The following is a 20,213-nucleotide window of genomic DNA, read 5'->3' as shown; positions in this document are numbered from 1 at the left end:
ATGTCTTGTTTGCTTTAATGCATTTAGTACTTATGAATGATCATTCCTACTGGCATTCAGCAATTTAGCAGTAACATTATCAAACAACAGATATAAGGCTACTCCACAAAACTCTGCCAACATACTCGAAGGCACTGTATCCTATTATTTACTACAGTTTCTACTATTTTGCTCAATGAAGTTGTCAGGCCTATTGGTTATGTAATTTCCTGCATCATTTCCTGGAGCCTTAATGTTACCTTGGCAATTTTCTAATATCACTTATTACACTCTGCCTTCAAACAGCTTCAGCTTCTTTCCTTGTTTTTGCACAGAACTCTAAAGAAAATTGAAAAAAACCCAAATTGCTACTAAATCACAGGGACAATCTTTGCACTTGAGGCCTCTCTGGTTTTCTCTGCTGACTTGCGTCACCTGACTGGTCACACCACAATACATGTCAGATTTGCAGCTTGTCATGGAGTTAATTACAGATTTCTTTTTGAAGGAGGTGAAGCTTGTCTGCTTAAGCTACATAACAAATATATCATATATGCTCTTTGTGTGCACTTTGTTCTTCACATTAAATCACACGCATCATAGATCTTTAAGGACAAAGTTATTGATGCACAACATACTTGCTCCTTTAACCATTGCAAACCTAGCAAAATATTGTGAAATATAAGAGTTAAGAGCATGCAAAGCAAACTATCTTGCTTTGTTTTCTTCTGCTATTTAATGCATATTTCTTAATTCTGTGGTTTTAGTTTTTTCCTGCTTTAATAAATTAATCTTATTTAAAATGTTGTGTTCAAGTTCCATTGACTTGTCCCTCCAGAGATTGGAGAAAGCTCTCAATGTTGTTTTTGAGCTGCACAGACCCTACATTTTGCCTACAGGAATTCCTCATGAAGTTAATGACCGCCTGCAATTACTTTTTGCTGTCATTAATTTAAAGCTTTGCTTTAGATACACATTTCTTCGTGCACATTTTCCTGTATGTTTGCAAAGTCGCAAAGTGAGAGCTCTCTCAGCAGAAGACAAACGAAGTAACTAAGGATTCCAAACATCGACACGGTGATTTTACCTCTTTCCGCGTAGCTCACCCTAACAGAGAGAAAAAACAACGAAAGCAGTATCGGCTCTGCGTATAAGCATAGCCCCGGTTCATGCGGGCATTGTGGACCGAGACCATCCGGCTGTGTGGGAGGGAGCCGGATGCCGTTACCTCCGCCCGCCCCGAGAGGAGCGCGAGAGCCGCCCCGTGCCTCTTTGCTCCCTCCCGTGGGGCTCGTGGGGTCGGAGGCACGAGGGGGAGCAGCACGCGGCCATGGAGCGCGACGGGAGCGAGCAGCCGCCGGACAGGGCTCCGCAGGTGAGATGGGCAGCTCTCAGCTCTGTCAGGCTGCAGAGCTTTATGCTGCGATGTGGGCTCTGGTCGGGGTTTGCTGGCAGCAGCCGTAGCTTTTGTTATCTCTGAGTTTCTCTTTAACGCCGAGAAGAATAAGAGAAAAGTAAACTGATGAGTCCATATATACCCATATATAACGTTGGTGAACTCTCAGAGAGTTGTACTACTCTGGCACAGACTGCATAGGAGGATGGTGGAGTCGTTGTACTTGGAGATGCGGTACTGAGGGATGTGGTTAGTGGGCATGGTGTGGAGAGCTTGGATGAGATGGTCTTGGTGATCTTTTTCACCCTTAATGATGGCACAGTTCTTTGATTCTGTCAGTATGGCTGTTTGATGGCAGACGCTGGCCGCACAGTTCCTGAGAGCCACTCCAAGAGCCTGTTGCTATGGTAGTTGGCTCTAAGGGCTATAAAGTTTTCAAGCTGTACAGAAAGCACTGTGTTCTTATTCTAGTAATTACTCAAAACAGGAAAGTGGGCTGTTCTAGTTTGGTAGAATTCCTCATGAGCTGAGCTGTAGGAAGCAAAAGTCATTGGAGATCAAGGAGAGAATGCTCCTACTGCATGCATCAGTGATGAAATAACATGTACCATTCACAATTCTAGAACAAACTCCACAAAGGAAGAATGCAACCTTTTGTAATGCTGTAAGTGTAATACAAAGTATAGCAATAATAACAGAGTGGCACAATTTTACGTTACAACAAATGAGAACAAGCCCAAATGCAACAGCCACAAAAACAAAAGAAGAAAATCTGCTTACCTTCAGGAGGTCTCAAGCAGGCAGGAAGGAGTGGATCCTGCCTTCACCTCTTCCAGTCACTGAGGGGTATTGCATACACCTGAGCTCCCCTGGGTTGGCACCTTCCCACCAGGTGCTCAGTTGCTGTTTTGGGCCATGACATTAGCAAAGCTAAAATGTTCTTTGGCAATAGAGTGTTGATCTAAGTAGAGGACTATGTAGTGATGCTTTTTGAGCATAATTACTTCAGTTGTTGGAGCTGCCACAAATGTGCACCTTAAATTTACTTTGTACTAGACTTTCCCACAGAACCTTTCTGAGGCTACCCAATTCTGTGGTGCCATTTACTTTTCATGATGAACTAAACTACTGAAAAGACAGAAGAGTATTGAAAATACCAGAGAAAACTTTGAATTAGAGCATCTCAATACACTGACATACTTCACAAGTAACTTTTGAAATTGATTTAATTCCCCTGATTCAGGCAGCTATTTTTACTGAGCTGTAAGATTAACCAAAATATTTTCCAAAATACTTGATTAGTATTTCTGCCTTTGGAACTTGACTAAAAAGCTCCTTATCAGCCTAACTCTGAGTTTATATAGATTTTTGTTCTTCTACTTATATTTTTTCAGCGAAGAATTAATTACAGAAGATTATGGCTCAGGCTTATGAAGGAATTAGATGCTTCGCACCCCTTTGATTTCTCACTGGAAAAAATGAAATGTAATTATCAAAATACCTCTACAAATCTGGGTCAATGGAAGTAAACTTTTTTTTTTTAGTTTGAATCAACCTTTTTAAATACGTGTAAAATTTATGTTATCACCTATTTTTAATCTTGTTCTTGTCTTCCTGAAACAGATAGAAACAGATGACCATACAGCTCTGGTTAGTAAGCCCAGGAGTAAAGGAGGAAATGGTGATCTGGCATCAGCTGGATTTAACATTATCAACTCCATCATAGGATCAGGTATTATAGGTAAGTGTACTTTTCTACACTATCATATGTTCAGCCTTGTTTATGCACAAGTGACTATTCAGTGTTGAGAAAAGTGCTGTCCTCTTAATTTGGGCTCTCATTGCTGAAGTCTTTTTTTCTACTTTTAGTCTCTTCTTATGTGAAAATCCAGTTTTGTCAGCTGAGATCAGGTCTGAGACTGTGATAAATACCCTATGGCCTTTTTTTGCTGTAATGGCCATAAAGTATTGGTTGGGCAAGTGCTTACTTCTCACACAGTGGCCCATTGTCTTAACCTTTTCTGAAGTTATTTGTAAAAGTTCTTCTGTAATCTCTTGGTTTTTTTTTTTCAGGACTGCCCTACTCAATGAAAGAAGCTGGTTTTCCTTTAGGAGTGCTGCTTCTGTTTGGGGTTGCTTATATCACAGGTACTGTAAAAGCAGTTTGTGTTATAATGTGAAAATGGGGAATTATTTTCACCTCACTAATCCCCAGAGCCGATTAGTAGAAGTAGAGAGTTACTCTGTACAACATATAAAGCTGCTTTTTGTGTACCTTTTATTTAGTGAAGCCTAATTTCTTAGACTAGGTCAAGGTGACATTTAGAAGAATAGATCTTATTTGTGTGTTATAATCACCTATTTTAGTCTACTGTATTATTGAGTTGGTTGTATGTCACTTGGAGTAGTACTGTGGAATTAAAACCTTCCAGAGTAACTATAATTTTGAACATTTTAATTGTGATTCATTAAAAAAAAAAACAAAACAGCACATGGATTTTCCTTCAAAAAGAAGTCTTTTTTATAAGTCCTAGAAGATAGTAAACACTGATGCTGAAAGGAGCTGTTCCTTTTGCAGCACAGATTACAAGCTAAGTGAAAGCCAGATGAAGAATAAATGAAGTCTAGCCCTATTTGTCAAGACATCTATTCAAGGTAGTAAATTCTGTGGTACAACTAATCCGGACTGAAAAATTACATGGTACCCAAACAATTAATAAAAAGCATAGCATGCAAGAACAGCACATCCCATACTGTTCTTCATAAAAGGATGAGGTTCTATCTTGGAGCATTCCATCTATGACATAAGCTCTCTGTCAAGGCACATTGCTTCTTCATACAAGAGTGGCTCAGTCCATGGTTTTCAAGATAAATGAAAGGCATTGGTCATGTTTTACTCTACCCAAATATAATGAAATTTCTCACCTAATTAGTATAATTTTCCCTTGTTTATTAAATCTTACGTTTTTGGTGCTTATGACAGTAGTTTCCCTTTAGCCTTATTGGTTATCTACAAAAATAATGAGATTTCTGCTCTCTTGTTGTGACTTCCCTTACCATTCTCTTCTCTGGTCTTCCAACACTGCTGTTTTTCATTTTACACACCTTTTTTTTTTAAGGAGTGAAAACGAGTAGTAACTAACTGCTAGTTGTTAGCATTTCATTAATTAGTTGCCAGCCTTTAACAGTAATTTTCTATTTTAACAGATTATTCCATTATATTACTGATCAAGGGAGGAAATCTCTCCAGCACCAACACCTATCAAGAGCTTGTCAAAAAAACATATGGTTTTTTAGGTTATCTAATTCTTTCAACTCTTCAGTTTTTATATCCATTTATTGGTAAGATGACATAAAATATGAATATCTGAGTTTTATAAATAGTAAGGTTTCTTCACACAATCTTATTCTTTCATTAGACAACTTTCAAGAACTCTAAAAAGTAAACTGTATGCACCTGTTTTTTAATAGAATGCTGAAGAATGACTGAGGAAGAATTCACTGAATCTGAGAACCAGAATAATAGAAATGAATTCAAATGTGATCACACAAAACATTAACATTCTTAAAAATCAATGGCAAAAGTAACTATGAGAACAGCAAAGGGGAGACTTCCAGAGTAACAGTGCACTGTATATAGAATTGCTCAAGGTGATGATTTGAGATAGTAAGAATCTGAGTTTGGTAACTGAAATGTCCCAGAGAAAAGTTCATCCTTATGATTATTCTGAAGTCACTTTAGGTAGCTGAGATATTTAAGAGAGTCAGGTTGGAGTTACTGTGGGCAACAATACTGCATGTACCTGTTAATTATTTTATCAAGGATCATCCTTTAAAGTGAACTAGTGAATCACATCTTAAAATACTGATCCATTATGGCTGACTTAAAAGAGTGTAACTATTACATCACAGAGAATATGGGAAATAATTGTGAAGACCTCAGTCCTCACCATGAAACTAGTTACAAAATATGCTTGAATTTATTTACATACATAGTGTTAATAACTTACCATTTCACAGCAGTGAGTGTTTATGTGTTAGTTAAGGTCATTGTCCATGTTAGTATATGTGCATGTGTGTATGCACGCGTGCTTTCAGTGCAGAATACATTACAATCATAGTCCTTATTCATGAAGGAAAGTAATGGAAGTCCATTTTCATTATCTTCTTATATACCCGTATTTTTTCCTTGGGCTGAAAGATTCCACATACTTTTGACATGAACTAGGAAACCCTGTGCATTTGATTGCAGGACTGATTTATTATGCTAATACAGAAACATTACTAAATTGAAACAGAAGATTGAAAATCAGCTGACAAAGAATTGAAATTGGAAATGAACAAAGCAATTTTGAAGCCTTTTTTCCTCCCTTCTGTATTAAGTTTATATGGTAATAGCACAGTGGCCTTGCTTATCAGATTAGATTCTTGTTAGGTTTTACCTGTTTGAAATAAGGCAATTGCTAGCTTTTTTATTTTTTTGTCTTCAGCCTAAATCTTAAAATTCAATGTTAGCTAGAATTCATACAAGGGGATTGTGGCATGCCACCCTGAAGCCCACACAATACATCTATTTAAAGGTTTATCAAATAATCTATATTTGATTTGTTCTAACTTTTTTTTTTTTTTTTTTTTTAAATTTTCTTTAAGCTATGATTAGTTACAACATAATAACTGGAGACACTTTAACTAAAGTGTTCCTGAGAATTCCTGGAGGTAAGATGCATTTTAAAATTTCAGAATGGGAGAAAATTATTAGGTAGGAATATAGGATACTTATTTAGGGCTTATCATATTGTGGCAAACTGAAGTAATAATCTACCTGTTACTCTGTGTCTGAAGTATTCTTAAATGTCAATCAACTTATGAAGTTGAAGTGTTTTTCTTTTAAAAATAGCAAAATTATAAATCCTGATCCTTGGTTGTCATTGAACTCAATGTTGATAGAGAGGTTACATTATTTAATGAGATATTAAGTAAATGGTCTTCCACAGCTATATGATAATAAGATCATATTTTGTCATATTTTTGGATATTTGATATAATAAATATTTAAATACTAATACTGCATTTAGTGAATAATTCTGGATGACTTGTGTATAATGGATTTAATCTGTATTTTTGCTTGCTTGTATGGTTGGTCATAAACTGTGCACGTAACCGCAGATAGTCTCTTGGATAGTGTATGGGAACTGTTGAGTCATGGCCAGGCTCACTGATTGAGTACCTGGGGAAAAGATCTGGTGAGACTTGGAAGCACGGGTGAAGGCATTTCAGCTGTATGACCAGAAGGGATGGAGCCTGGCTGCCCCTCTCTTAGACCTTATTTAAGGGCTGACTGCCACTGGGGAAGAATCTCTTTTTAGAGTTCCCTCCTTTGTGTAGTTTTCCCCTGCAAACCCAGACTCTTCTGATATGGGTGAGCACTCTTCTTCCCATTCTTCATGGTACTTCTCTATCATGTTGGTCCATCACACCTCTGTTGTGATGCCTTTCCCATTGCATTCACTTCTCCAATTGCTACAGATAGTGTAAAAACATTCTGAGGTCTTAATCTGTGTACTCCTTATCCTTTTGTGGTTGTAAGATTTCAGTGTGGAATTGTTGGAGTAATTTGTAGGCATTCATCTCTTTCAGCTGAAAGCCACCTAAGTTCAGATATATTTCACTGACAAATTATACTAAAAAGAGCATGTATGCAGTGAAGTAGTAACTAGTGTTTGTATGAACTGATTGATTTCCCTAGGAAGACTATAATGTTAAGTAGGAAAAGCCTGCAAAGTATGGAATACAGTTTTAACTGTCATGCTTTGTTCAGCTTGATAAAGAAAATGATTCATATACAGTATGACTTTTTAATGGAAGGAATCATGTCTTTTCACCTGGCTGGTACAATGCTTATCTAGGAAGAAGTGGAAAAGGCATTATATTCTCCCAAAGGATCAGGGAGCTGTACATTTGAGCTGTACTCAAATGCTGTAGCTAAGGGCTTTACCATTCTGTTGTTATCATACAATTATAGCATTATACTAGCATATAGGATGAACTGTTGGTTAAGTTTGCAGAAAAACTCTGATTGTGTAATGTCTGTGTATGGCTTCCCTATTAATACCTAGAGTTTATTTCACTGTTATTCATCTGGAATAAAGAGGATAAAAAAGTTATTAGCGTCAAAGTTTATAGCTGTTAGACTTCTGAGTGCAACTATTCTATTCTGGTGTCAGTCTCTTAGAGAAGTAACCTACTTGCTTCTTTGTTTCAGTTGGATCTGAAAATGTGCTTACTGATCGTCGCTTCATAATTCTTTTCACCACTGTCATCTTTACGTTGCCCTTATCTTTATATCGTGACATAGCAAAATTGGGAAAGGTAAACTTTTTTTATGTGCTATTAGAAAATTAGCACCAGTCATGTGTAACTCAAAGTATTTGAATTGAATTGCATCCAACTAGAGCATATATTTTTGAAGTTGAGACCATCTTCTACCCCAGGAAGTATCAGACAAATTAGAAAAGCATAAACAGAACTTTGGTCTCTACGTGAGTGGGTAGTTATTTCCATCTACTCTTAGTAGCCATGGATATATATATATATATATATATATATAAGTATTCCATGTGCAATATTTAAGATTTCAGTTGGCTAATAAGAATTTTTAAAAAATTGCACTTTTAAGAAGAGAGATTTTCAGCAGTTTACTGACTGAATTTGTTTTCTTTTACAGGTATCTCTTGTTTCTCTGCTTTTAACCATTGTCATCCTGGTTATTGTGATGGTGAGGACAGTAACGCTTGATCCACAGATGTAAGTATTCCTACCCTTGCTAGAAAGTGAATTTTTGAGATATATAATCATTTGCATCATTCTTATTTTATGATTCTTTAGTTTTGAATGTGGTTGCTTTGGTAGGAACATATTTTCTTGTTTTTAAAGAAGTAAATCTCGACTGCTAGTAGTAAAAAATGGGTTGAATCTAGATGATCATTACGGTCCTTTCCAACCAGGCCATTCTATGATTCTAACATAAATAAAAGAGTAGTTTATGAAGTTGCGCCAGAGAGGTAGCATCATCCACAGAAAAAAAGACCTTGGAACAGGATGGGATTTCTGCCTGTATTCTTCCCTTTGCCCTCATTTTTCCTTAAGTGACTTGTTTTTCTTACTGTGTTTTAACACACTTTTAAGTGTACTTGGAAGGTAAATCTCAAAATTCCCTGTTGAAAAAGGAAGAAGTTTATATATAGTAGCTACTCCTGACCTTGTTACTATGGTAACATTTCTTCTCAACAGTGGTGGTGCATCAAAATATGAAATATGTGGCTTTGTTATCTCTTAAAATAAGTTGTTTTTTGAGAATTTTTTAGTCTTACCACTTAATTTCTTAGTGACTTTTTGCCATTATGCTTCTTGTTTTCCTATTATGCTACTTATAAAAATAAGCTCATCTAGCATGTTGATAAACTATTATTTACTTTTTTACCTCATAATCATTGCATTGATGTCTGTTACAGTTTATGTAATGTATGCTTGAATTATTAAAGACCTGCTCTAACTTTTTGTTAGCAGTTAATTCTCCCTTTTTTATAGTGAGAATAAAGAACACATTTTAATGTGTCCAATCTTGTATTTCAGCAGGTGAAACAAGTAATGCATTTACTTGAGTCCTTCTCAATAGAAGAGGAGTTTGAGATTCTTTTTTTTTTTTTTTAAATGTGATTATGATACAACCCAAGTTTGCCAAATAGGAAAATAACTTGTTCAACCATAGCAAGTCTTGATGGAGCCAAGAGAGGATACTTAATTTCTGTTACAGAATTGACTGTAGGCTGTAGGTCTGTTACTGCTGGCAGGTATTATTCAGCTTATTCTTGACAACTGCATGATTTTCCAGTCCTCTTCTTAACTGGCATTCCCTTAGGAAGTTTTCCCATGTTTCTCCTGCTACATTTCATGTTCATTGTCTTCCAGCCTAACCACACTGGATGTGGAGAGCAAACTATTCCTTCCCTTCTGAATGCCTAAACTCCTATAATAAACTGTAATTTGTTTCCCTTTGGTGATTCTTTCTATACATTCAATAAACACAGTTGCAGTACGGTCTGTGGTGCCTCTGCTGTAGTGTTTGATGCATCTTACATCCAAAGTGTCTCAAAGCCCCTTTCAGATGTGTTCTTCGGGGACTGTAATGCTCCACTTTATGTGGTTTGATGCCTTGAGTTGGCAATCTAGTGTAAATAATGAACTCTTCTCTGCAGAACTATGAGCTGGCGGTTTTTCCTTTTTTTTTTTTTTTTTTACTCTGTTCATGAAGTTTACTGTAGAATTATTGTTTGCGGTGATTTGATGCGTTTGAAACTGTAGGCTGGAAACAGCACTTATGAGGCTTATGAGTGTTGCATTTTGTTTTATTTTCTAGTTGCTTTGGGAATTGAGTTGTTCTGGAATGTAATGAGTGTTCATTTCTTGTTACTTCTTATGAGGGGAAAAGACATATTTCTGTTGAGGGATTATTCGATTTAATTTATCTCCTCTTATGACAAAGATGAAGTTGAGATCCTTTTTTCTACTTTTGATTAGATTGGGTATTTTATTATTATTGTCTGAAGGATGTTATGTTCCTGTGAATAAAATCTGGTGTTCTGGACCCAGAGCTTATTATCAGTTATTTAAGATGCTGGATAAAAAATGCACTTAGATGGCCTATTCTTTGCTCTGTTTACACCTGCTTGTAGCTAGGGAATTATCTACTGTAATCAAAGAGTTAACTCACACTGTGTTTTCAGATACCTTTGTACTGCAAAAAATAATGTTTCAAAAGTGAAGCTAACATTTATTGCTGGATACAAATCAAAATTACAAAATTATAAAACCATGACACTGATAAAGAAGCGCTTCATGTATGTGCATTCTTTGTGTTTCAGAACTACTTTTTCTGTGTAGGGCATGAGATAATCCAAATACTAAGTGTGAACAGAAAAACACAAGTTGACTTTCAAAAATTCTGTCATCGAAGAATATGGCAGATTTCCATTCTGTATATTTGATATCAAATTAGCTGACCTCTAGTGGTGATTGAATTGTTGTAATGTTATTTTCTGTAGTCTCTCTTTATTTGATACTGTTACTGCTTCTTGAATCAAAAGTGAATATTTTCCTCATAAAAGCATTCAAAATCATTAATATGAATTATTCAGGCACTTCAACTGGTTTGAAATCACTAGTATCAAATTAGAGGCTGCTACTCTATATAAGGAGATGCAGCAGCTATGTTTGATCAGAATGTCTGTTTCACAAGATAAATGCACAATATTTACGTAATTCATAGTTTTTATAGAATCATAGAATCATGAGGTTGGAAAGGACCTACAAGATCATCTAGTCCAACCATCCTCCTATTACCGTAGCTACAACAAGCCACTAAACCATATCTCATAGCTCCTCATCCAGATGCCTCTTGAACACTGCCAGGGCTGCTGACTCCACCACCTCCCTGGGCAGCTGTTCCAGTTGAAAAAGATGTAAATAAATACAAACTGCCTCGCTTGATTTGTGATTTACAAATAAGTCTCTAGAAACAATGCCTTACGTGTGTAAATTCAGAAGAATAAAATGACTTCATATGGTCTGAGGAAGGTTTGGGTTGAGAAAACCTCATCCAAAGCTAGTGACAGCATTTACCTTCTCATTTACTGTTTCTTGATAAGTGATGACTTGAATAATTTATTTACATAACTGGTTGCTGAAACAAACTGACAGTTTTGGCTGTAAGTAGTTCCTAGGATACTTTTCTCAAAGCAAGAGATGAGAAAAGTATCTCTTTGGTTTGAACTTATTGTTGATGAACACTTTGCCTTAATTCAGATAGGAATTCTGTATTATAGCATGATGTTTAAAATTAATTTTAGTAACTTATGGTTGAAAAGGGCATAACATAACTGACAATTTCTGTTTTAGACCCAAATCAGAAAATGCATGGGTATTTGCAAAATCAAATGCATTGCAAGCCATTGGGGTGATGTCTTTTGGTAAGTCATTTTCATATTTTCAGTCTTAAGACCAACTTTAAGAAATGACTTTCTGAACGTAAAACTTGTTTTGTCTTTTTTTCTTATTTTGGGGTGCTGTTTTTTTGAATCTTTATGGGGAAGAGGGGAAGAAACACTGTGGTATTTTATGGTAATATCCTCAGAGTTATCTTAAGAGGACTATAAATTTTCATCAAATGAGTAGAAGTTCCATTCGTTGTAGGTTTAATGTTTGTGTTCAGTAATGAGTGGTATCAGACTGCTGTGTCTCTCCTACTTTGGAGGATATACACTTCATTAATTTATTTCATATGTACATATACATGGATTCATTTATTTCCTTTAACTGTTATGTGTATTTCAGCATTCATCTGCCACCATAACAGCTTTTTAATATATGGCTCTCTGAAAGAACCCACATTAAACAACTGGTCTCGAATCACACATGTGTCTGTTTTACTTGCTGTTGTTATCAGCGTACTATTTGCTGTATGTGGATACATGACTTTTACAGGATACACAGAAGGTAAACTTCTCAATCCCTCGATCTTCATGCTTGCTTACAGTCCTTACACTTTCAGTCCTGTTGCTAACAGCTGTGTATAAGTTTGGTGTTCTTGCACCTATTATGGACCTGAATAGTTAGGAAAGCTATTTCTCTTAGTTACCCATCAACCAAGGCAGGTTACAAAGATGTCAGATAGATGTTAATAGTGGAAGCCTCACTGGTGAAAATCCCCTTTGAGTGCTTCCACATCCAGATGAGGACTAAACATTTATAACTTAGCCATGTGGCCTTCTAACAAAGAGAGAAGGAAGAAGAAAGTGTTGTCTTTTTGTATAAGGTGCCTAGTGTACATTCTCCTATCTGTGCAAATGTGGCATCCTAGCTCTGACTCAGGGATACTTGATGTCTTTACAACAGCCATCTGACATAACTAGTGCTTCCATAATCTCTCTGTGTGTATGTAATATGTAAATATATAAAGTAATTAATACGTAATGCTATTTAACATGATTTTATTAAAAAGAAATTGGAGAAATGCTTTCAAAAGAAAAGGCATAATATTGCTCAGTGTATTAGTTCTTCAAGGTAAAATACACATTGCAGTCAGCTCTTCTGTTATTTAATAGTGCTGTGTCAAATCACAGGAGAAGGTGTCTAATCTGTAATGAAAGGTATATAGCTGAGAACAGGGGAATTGTGGGATGGAGGTTACTGGTTTACCTGTTTGTTTGGTTTTGTTTTTTTGTACTTTCTGTAATGTTAATGCAGAATAACTTACTGTCCTAGACACAGTTATAGGTAGAGTAAGTGCAAACTGGCTTGACATTTCAAACAAGAAAGTTCTGATTGCAACTATCCCTCAGCTTATGACTGTATTGGAGATGGGCTCCACCTTGCCTTCTGCATCTCCTGTCAAAATCTTTTAGATGTTTTTCTCTCAAGCGCGCTTCATTCTTTCCTTAGTGCCATCATAATCCTGAAAGTAGTGAATAGTAGAACAGTATAATAACCAGGTAGAAAGGATGTAATACATTGTCTTAGTGTGGTCTGGTGGTTTTTCTTAAGTCACATCGATTGTTATTCCAAATTCATTGTTGTAACCACAAAGCAAGATGATGATTTGAATTCTTTATCAGTGTTTCTGTTGTAACCAGATGTACAGGTTAATAATCCATATGTTCAGGATCAGAATATTTGAAATTTTTCACTACAGCTTACCAGCTATGATAAGATACTGTAAGGGAAATACAGTTATGCAGGGTTAATTTCCTGGTCTCCTTGTATAATTGTTCTATGTCTTACATTTTTAAATGAAATATGTCTTTCATATGGAAGCTTTTTCTGTTTCCTACCAAGGTAAACACCAGCGTTTCAAACAAAACTGATAATAAGGGGGGGATGACAAATGACACTCTGATATGCATCCATTAAAATATTTCTGTAAGATGTTCTGCTCCAAGTAAAGAACAAACAAACACAAAACCACAAAAAACAAACAAACAAAAAAAAAACAAAACCTGCTAATAGGTTAAGGTGAAGATTCCTCTTGATGTTAGAGGAAAGGGGATTAGGAAATCTCAATTATGCCAGTGATTCTATTAACATATTCTTCACTTTACAAATAAGCAAAATATAAGAGTTTAATCTAATTGATGTTTTGCTAAACCTCAGGAGATATATTTGAAAACTACTGTAGAGATGACAACCTTGCAACTTTTGGAAGGTTTTGTTATGGAGTTACTGTAATTCTGACTTTCCCTCTTGAATGTTTTGTCACCAGAGAGGTAAGCATTTATTACATTCTCCCTTTAACAATGTTGATATATTACTAGTGTTCTCACTTACTGTTGCTGGAGTCAATGGCTGATGTGTAATAATTATCAATGTTATCTTATTCTGCTGCATGCTGTTCTTTATGTGATGGTGCATGTGCCATTTAGATTCTGGCAATATAATGTTGCATTTATTTTATTTTCCAATATGTTAATAATAATAGCTAAAAGGGCTGTGTAAGAGCTGATTGTATAGGTATAAATGCTACTGCTGATATTATGTTGAATAGCTAAAAGTAGCATGTTTGTTAGGCCTCCCATTTTTGCTTGATTAAAGTATTTCTGTTGAGGAAATCCATTTGTTCAATAAACAATAGAAAGTGGGTTTATTCTGTAGCAGCCAAATGAGAGGAAAACAAATCCTGAAGATGTTCTAAGCCAGTCTGGAAAGTGTTCAGCAATTTTGTTAATGTTTGCTCTGAGTTACTTTGGGAAGCAGATGATGCTTTCATGAAGCAACAAAGGTAAGGTTCAGTCAGTATATTCTAACCTGTTCTTTTTGTTTCTTAACATTAGAAGATTTGTTATAAGGTATTTGTTGAGATAGAGAGTAAAATCAAGTTTTAAAGTTATGGTTTTGTTTCAGGTGATTGCCAATGTATTTTTCCATGGGAACCTCTCAACTGCTTTCCATATTGTTGTGACAGTATTTATCATTGCTGTGGCGACTGGTGTATCATTAGTGTATGATTGCCTTGGAATAGTTTTAGAACTGAATGTAAGTGAACCTTTATACTCTTATACTTAATTTGTCACTTTTCAAAAAAATCAAGCCGAGTTCTGAGATGTCCGTAGCTCTAGTAAAAAACTTACGCAGTTCAATGTAGTATTTGGATAGAAATGTCAATAGAAGAAAAGGGAATTATTCAATGTAATTAAAGTAGAATGTTTCAGAAGAAAACTCCAAATGGTTGGATGTTTTTTTATTTTACTTAGCAATTTACAGCAACTTGGAATCTTGACCTCTTGGATTTAGCAGGGAGCAAAACTGAATGATTTCATAACATGAATGTCATAACCTGGTTTTACAAGAACTGCTTTGTTTACCAAACTGTATGTGGGAGTTATTCTTTATGCTTCATGATGCATTCAAGTACGTTTATATTGTTCTAATCTACTGTGCAGTTTATCTGCTGACTGAGAGGGAGTGAGTGATTCTGTAGCAGTGATATTGCAGAGCATGCTTGGACTAATCTTATACCATTGGTCTGAATATTCAGATATGCTACCTAATTGCCCTCTGTTTGAAATATTGCCTACACAAGTATCTTCTCAGCTAACCCTTTCCAAATTGTAACTATCTGAAAATAAGCAGTGGTCCTCATTAATGACATGGTAATTTATATTCTATCTTTTTTTCCTCCTGTTTTTACATCACAACTGAATGAAATTGATCTGTGTGTGCGTATACACACCAATAAAATTATCTGTACTTGTGCATGCGTACATGCCTATTTGGATCAAATATCTGAATCCTGGTAAAATGAACCTCATTAACTGTGTGTGCACATCTTATTTCTATGTATGTGTATTAAGTTTTTATATTTCAAGAATAAATTTACATTAGAGAATAATAAATAATTACTTATTTTTTTAGCATGAATAAATATGATTCCTATTTAGGATTGAATTATTTTAAAGTAACTACTCAAAAGTAAGTATTCAATCAATGCAACGTGTTTACCCAAAGAGGCCTAAGCATTTACAGAACAGTTAAGCCAACAGTTTGGTTCAGTTTCAAACAGAAGATGTTAGCCAGGCTTTTGAGTGGGTAGCTTATGTCTTATATCTTGAGACTAGTTGACATTAGAGATGCATGTCTTTCTGGGATGCAGTTGTGCTTACAAAGAATGTTTGGAGTCTTGTTTGCTGCTAATAGAAGGACCCAAGTTTGATATTAGCGAATGGACTAAGTTTTTGCATATGAAGGAGAGCTGATCTTCTCAGCAGAATTTTGCTCCAATAGTAGGGCTGTTTTCTGGTTCTTCACTGGAGACGGAATTTGCTGCTACTTCTGACTGCTTACCTTTTCACTGTTTCTTGCTTTTAAAACAAAGCAAAGCCTTCATGTTTGCCTGCTGTCAGTTCTCCAGGGAAAACATTCAGTCATGTGGCAGTTGAGCATCTATAGACTTAGCAGCTTGTAACACTGGTTTGCATTACTTCACACAATCATGAGCCTTATTTTTGTTATAAAAGATACTTGTTACAAGTACTGATCACTCTTAACAGGTTCTATCATAAAGATGTACGAAAGAGTGTACAGTGAGGCAAAGATATTCAGTAGATTGGATTGCTACCTCACCATAACTTAGTTTAAAAACTTTCTTAGTTTGTGACAGAAGGTGTTCAAAATTTTTGCATAAAATGATGTATTGGCTTGTTACTCATATGTTAATCAGCAATGTCTCTTCTATAGTATTTGATCATTTGCTTTTAATCTACATTTTTATGTGTAATGACTAAAGAGAAGCTGAATTTTAGTAAGGGATGTTCACTCTATAAAGGAGCTTAGCTTTCATAGAGAAGTTGCTGTATATCAAGTCATTATCAAGTCATTATAAGTTTATCACCATTTTTTGACCTGCTGCATGCCATTCCCATTTCTTTGAGCAGATCTAGACTCCTAAGTGGAACATCTTAAATATTTCACATCAGTTGCCATATTGAAGAATTATTATGCTTGGACCTTCTGAAGCTTAGAAACTTCCGCTAATCATATCTAATGATCTAATGGAAGTATTTCCATCATAAAATACTATTTTTGTATCACTAAAGCACAAATAGTCTTTTACAAGCTATTTGTGAGTTAGAAAATAAGGTTTTCTATTTAGCAACAGTGGTAAAGGCCTCTGTTCTCCAGCTTTACTGCTGCATCAGCCTATTAGTTACTTACAAACTCAGGTTCTTCACTAAATATACATGCTTATTAGAGTTTTCTTGTTGTTTCCCATATGCAGGGAGTTCTGAGTGCTACCCCACTTGTTTTTATCATCCCAACAGCGTGTTATCTAAGGCTGTCTGAAGAGCGTTGGAACCATTCAGATAACCTCATCTCCTGCCTGATTCTTGCTGTCGGTGTGCTAGTGATGACAGTTGGGTTTGTTTTGACTATCTTGCATCCCCAGGAATGTAGCCATGGAAAAGAAATGTTTTACTGCTTTGCTAGTAATGTTTCTTTTCACAACGGTACGCTTCCCCCATAGGTAAAGCTCCAGTCTCTGAACTAGATCAGGGACATCGTCCAGCAAGCCATATGTTCCACTTTAAACATAGCTGGAACAAAGATTTTGTTTTCATATACACACAAATAAACTTACCTGCTTGATTTTTATACTGCCATCCTGTTTCAGATAAAACATTTAACTTTTGAAACAAACTCTCAGAGGTGCTTTGCTGTGGACATTACTTGTATACCTGCCAAACCTATCAAAAAGGCTGTGTTTTTTATGTTAATATGTCACCAATACTGCTTAAAAGCTATGTGAAATGTGTAGAAATGTAAACATCTCCCATGTTTCATTGCTTTCATTATTTTTATTAATTTTAAAATAACTGTAAACTTATTAGTATGCTATAGCATGAAGCTTTTTTGCCACCCTGAGAACAAGTGTGTCTGGGTCTCTCTCCATGTATTCAACTTGTGCTGTTAAAATGAAAAACATCTATTAATTGTCTTTTATTTTACAGTAGGTGTTCTCTAGATCTGAAAGCATACTTTGTACTGGCTCTCCATTCAATGTTAATTTTGTAATCTAATTGAGCTGTAGCTGATAGAATCCAACTGCAATTTGTACAATTTGTGTTATTCAGATAAAAAGATTTCACATGAGTCAATCTACATACCTGAATTTTTAAAAGATTTAGTTAAACATCCTTTGTAGAAATTGTAAGGTCGAGAAGAAAATGATGTGTGTAACAATCACATCTTGATTTTTATATTTATAACTTATTTCTGGAACTGGTCTGAAGAACTGATACACACCCAGGATATGATTCATTTCAGTATATAGTTGTCTATCTAAGATTTGGTCATGATTTGTTGCATTTTGCTGATTTATCTTGTTCTTCAAAATTCATTTAACATTAAGGATTTTTTAATGTTTGAGAGAGATGTAAATATACACATATGCCTATAGAATATGAGTAATTTATTACTGGTAAAAATCTTAAGGATTGTCCTTATCCTCCTTATAAACACTGGACTTTCAAAAATGTTTTTTATCAAGTCATGCTGTGTATTTTGCCATGTCAATTTTTTATTTATCTAGATTTTTGGGATTCCTTTTGCTAACCAGACTTCAATAACTGGTCGTGTAATGTTACTCAGTTTTTATACAGCTAAATTGCGATGATTTCTGTCTCTGTCCTGCTTGATTTTCGGTAAACCCGTGACACTATTTCATGCAATTTTTATATCTCAACAGATGTATTAATTGGATCTGGTGGGGGAAGGATTTAACTCTTCAGTGTTACTGTGAATAGCAAATGAAAATGTAGTATGAGGATTTAATAGGACTCTGGTGTAAACATTTAACACTAGTAGGAGAAAAAAGACACAAATAATAGAATAAAGAAATGTATTGTGAGTACAGAACATGAGACTGACAAGATTCCCATAGCAGGAAGGAGGGAGAAATCCCCTCTTGTGGAGAAAAAAAAAAAAAAAACAGTGCACAAAAGGTTTGTATTTTTGTAATAGTGTTTTTACATGGAGTTCTAATTTTGAAAAGCAGTTCTTCTATTCTGACCTGTTGCAATGTTTGGATTTTTTTAGAACAGAATTCAGGATAGTGAAGGAAATAAGTAAAAGTTTTCTTGTTTGTCATTCAATGCTGTATTGTAATCATAATCTGCATTCAGCTAATGACCTTAGTCGGATACCTTCTGACTTTACTGCTATATGAAATTCTTTGGTCTCAATCTGTTTTGGTTGTTATAGAGGGTACTTCATGGACATGTGTGCTCACGTTGGTTTATAAATACTAGGTTCCAGTATGCATCAAATACCCATACCTTTATACTTCAGGATAATTACTCATTTTGAAACTGGACAAGAGACCCCACTTCATTCTTTTTGTGTATGCAGAAATGCAGAAAATTATGCAGGAAGCTTGTTATTTTAAATTAAGAACTTGATAACGCTATTTGCTTCCTACAAATATCTGATATTGTACTGCCTGAGAATACCAGTGGTAAAGACACAAGTCTGCTTGCTGTAAACATTCAGCCTTTTGGAATTGGTTCCAGGTAGTTCTAACTACTTTGAAGTTGTTGCAACAATTGGTTAAAATGTCAGGGAAAAGGAGACATTACAAAGAAACTTGGAAATAGCCTCTTGACTTTGTTGGCAGCTTCCTCATTAACCCTCAACTGAATGCAGATGTTGATGTAAGCATTTGAAATGCAAAACTTCGTTAATAGATATGATTACTGTTTCCTTTAATACACCAAACTATAACATTAAAGAACATTTACTGCATTTATTAGCAAAGACTTAGCTAGAAATATTCCCTGAGTTTTATTCCATGCTATATTGTGTAATAAATTGCGTGTAGTGCATTCCTACCTTATTTTATTAGGATTTATTTCTTCCTCATATGGACTTTTGCTCGTAATTTTTTTCTTGAAAGACTGGAACTTTCTGGGGCTTTCCAGGAGGCTTTACACCTTGGAACTAAAGCAGGATGCAACAAGTTAAACATCCTGAAACTTTAGTTAAGACATCAAAGAAAGAGCCTCTTGGAACTGAGGAAGGAACTTCGCTGAAAATTTGCAAATACTCCCAACTGATTTTAATGCTTCCAACATGAGAGCCAAAAAAACCCCAACATTGTTCTTGTGCTATAGTTAGATGTAAGCTGGGAGCTCTTGGATCTCCAGTACCTAACACCAGTGCTATATCAGTGTAAACTGTATTTCATTGGACTATATTTTAAATTGCTGAGATAAGAATGTATTATAAGTAATATTTGCTTATGATTAGATTTAGTGTAGCATCTTCTAGTCCTTTCTGTAGTAAGTAGAATGTTTCATGATCATAGCAATATAGAACTAGGAAGCAAATTCCACTGGTCAGAATGCCAGTAGGCATTGAGTATTGCATGACTGATAAAATTGTATGAGGAATGTTGGGATAACCTCAGACCAGGAAGTTACTGGCATGAAAAGATGGAGACAACTAGTTACAACCAGGCAAATAGGTAAACTGTGGTGTTGTTTTCATTTTCACTCTACTTTAGAAAACTTTTCAACTTAAAAACTTCACTGTTAACTTACAGTCCTACAAAGTATATTGGCAACATCAGCTATTTTAAGCTTATCAACACATCCCATAAGAAATCCTCTGTTACTAGATGTATTTTGTTACTTTCTCTAGTGTGTTGATAACGTATGATTCATAGAAACTTTTAATAAATAACGTGAGGCAGTAAATGGTAAGTTAACAGAGATCAGGTATTTAGCTGTTACTG

General features: G+C 35.4%; 1 protein-coding gene across 3 annotated transcripts; it reads left to right on the top strand.

Moving 5' to 3' along the window:
* Nucleotides 1-1,173: 1,173 nt before the first annotated feature.
* Nucleotides 1,174-19,545, top strand: SLC38A11 (solute carrier family 38 member 11). 3 transcript variants are annotated; one of them, XM_015868845.2, is made up of 12 exons: nt 1,174-1,354; nt 2,999-3,116; nt 3,449-3,523; nt 4,583-4,717; nt 6,026-6,091; nt 7,638-7,744; nt 8,100-8,179; nt 11,330-11,400; nt 11,765-11,926; nt 13,580-13,692; nt 14,327-14,458; nt 16,701-19,545. In XM_015868845.2, exons 1-12 carry the CDS (start codon nt 1,310-1,312, stop codon nt 16,944-16,946), a joined length of 1,350 nt encoding a protein of 449 aa, XP_015724331.1. In that variant the 5' UTR covers nt 1,174-1,309; the 3' UTR covers nt 16,947-19,545. The 3 variants fall into 3 exon arrangements, with proteins under 3 accessions (XP_015724331.1, XP_015724333.1, XP_015724334.1); XM_015868847.2 differs by lacking the exon at nt 4,583-4,717; XM_015868848.2 differs by lacking the exon at nt 11,765-11,926.
* Nucleotides 19,546-20,213: the final 668 nt, after the last annotated feature.

Source organism: Coturnix japonica, chromosome 7 (assembly GCF_001577835.2).
Source record: "Coturnix japonica isolate 7356 chromosome 7, Coturnix japonica 2.1, whole genome shotgun sequence".
Lineage (NCBI taxonomy): Eukaryota > Metazoa > Chordata > Aves > Galliformes > Phasianidae > Coturnix > Coturnix japonica.
Note: the sequence above shows the minus strand (reverse complement) of the source record. Positions and strands in the feature narration are given on the sequence as shown.

Bases quoted from the DNA above. Each gene is read 5' to 3' on its own strand.
- SLC38A11 (XM_015868845.2), top strand. From the start codon at position 1,310: ATGGAGCGCGACGGGAGCGAGCAGCCGCCGGACAGGGCTCCGCAG. The intron at 11,401-11,764 runs GTAAGTCATTTT...TGTGTATTTCAG, and splicing joins CATTGGGGTGATGTCTTTTG to CATTCATCTGCCACCATAAC. The intron at 14,459-16,700 runs GTAAGTGAACCT...TCCCATATGCAG, and splicing joins GAATAGTTTTAGAACTGAAT to GGAGTTCTGAGTGCTACCCC.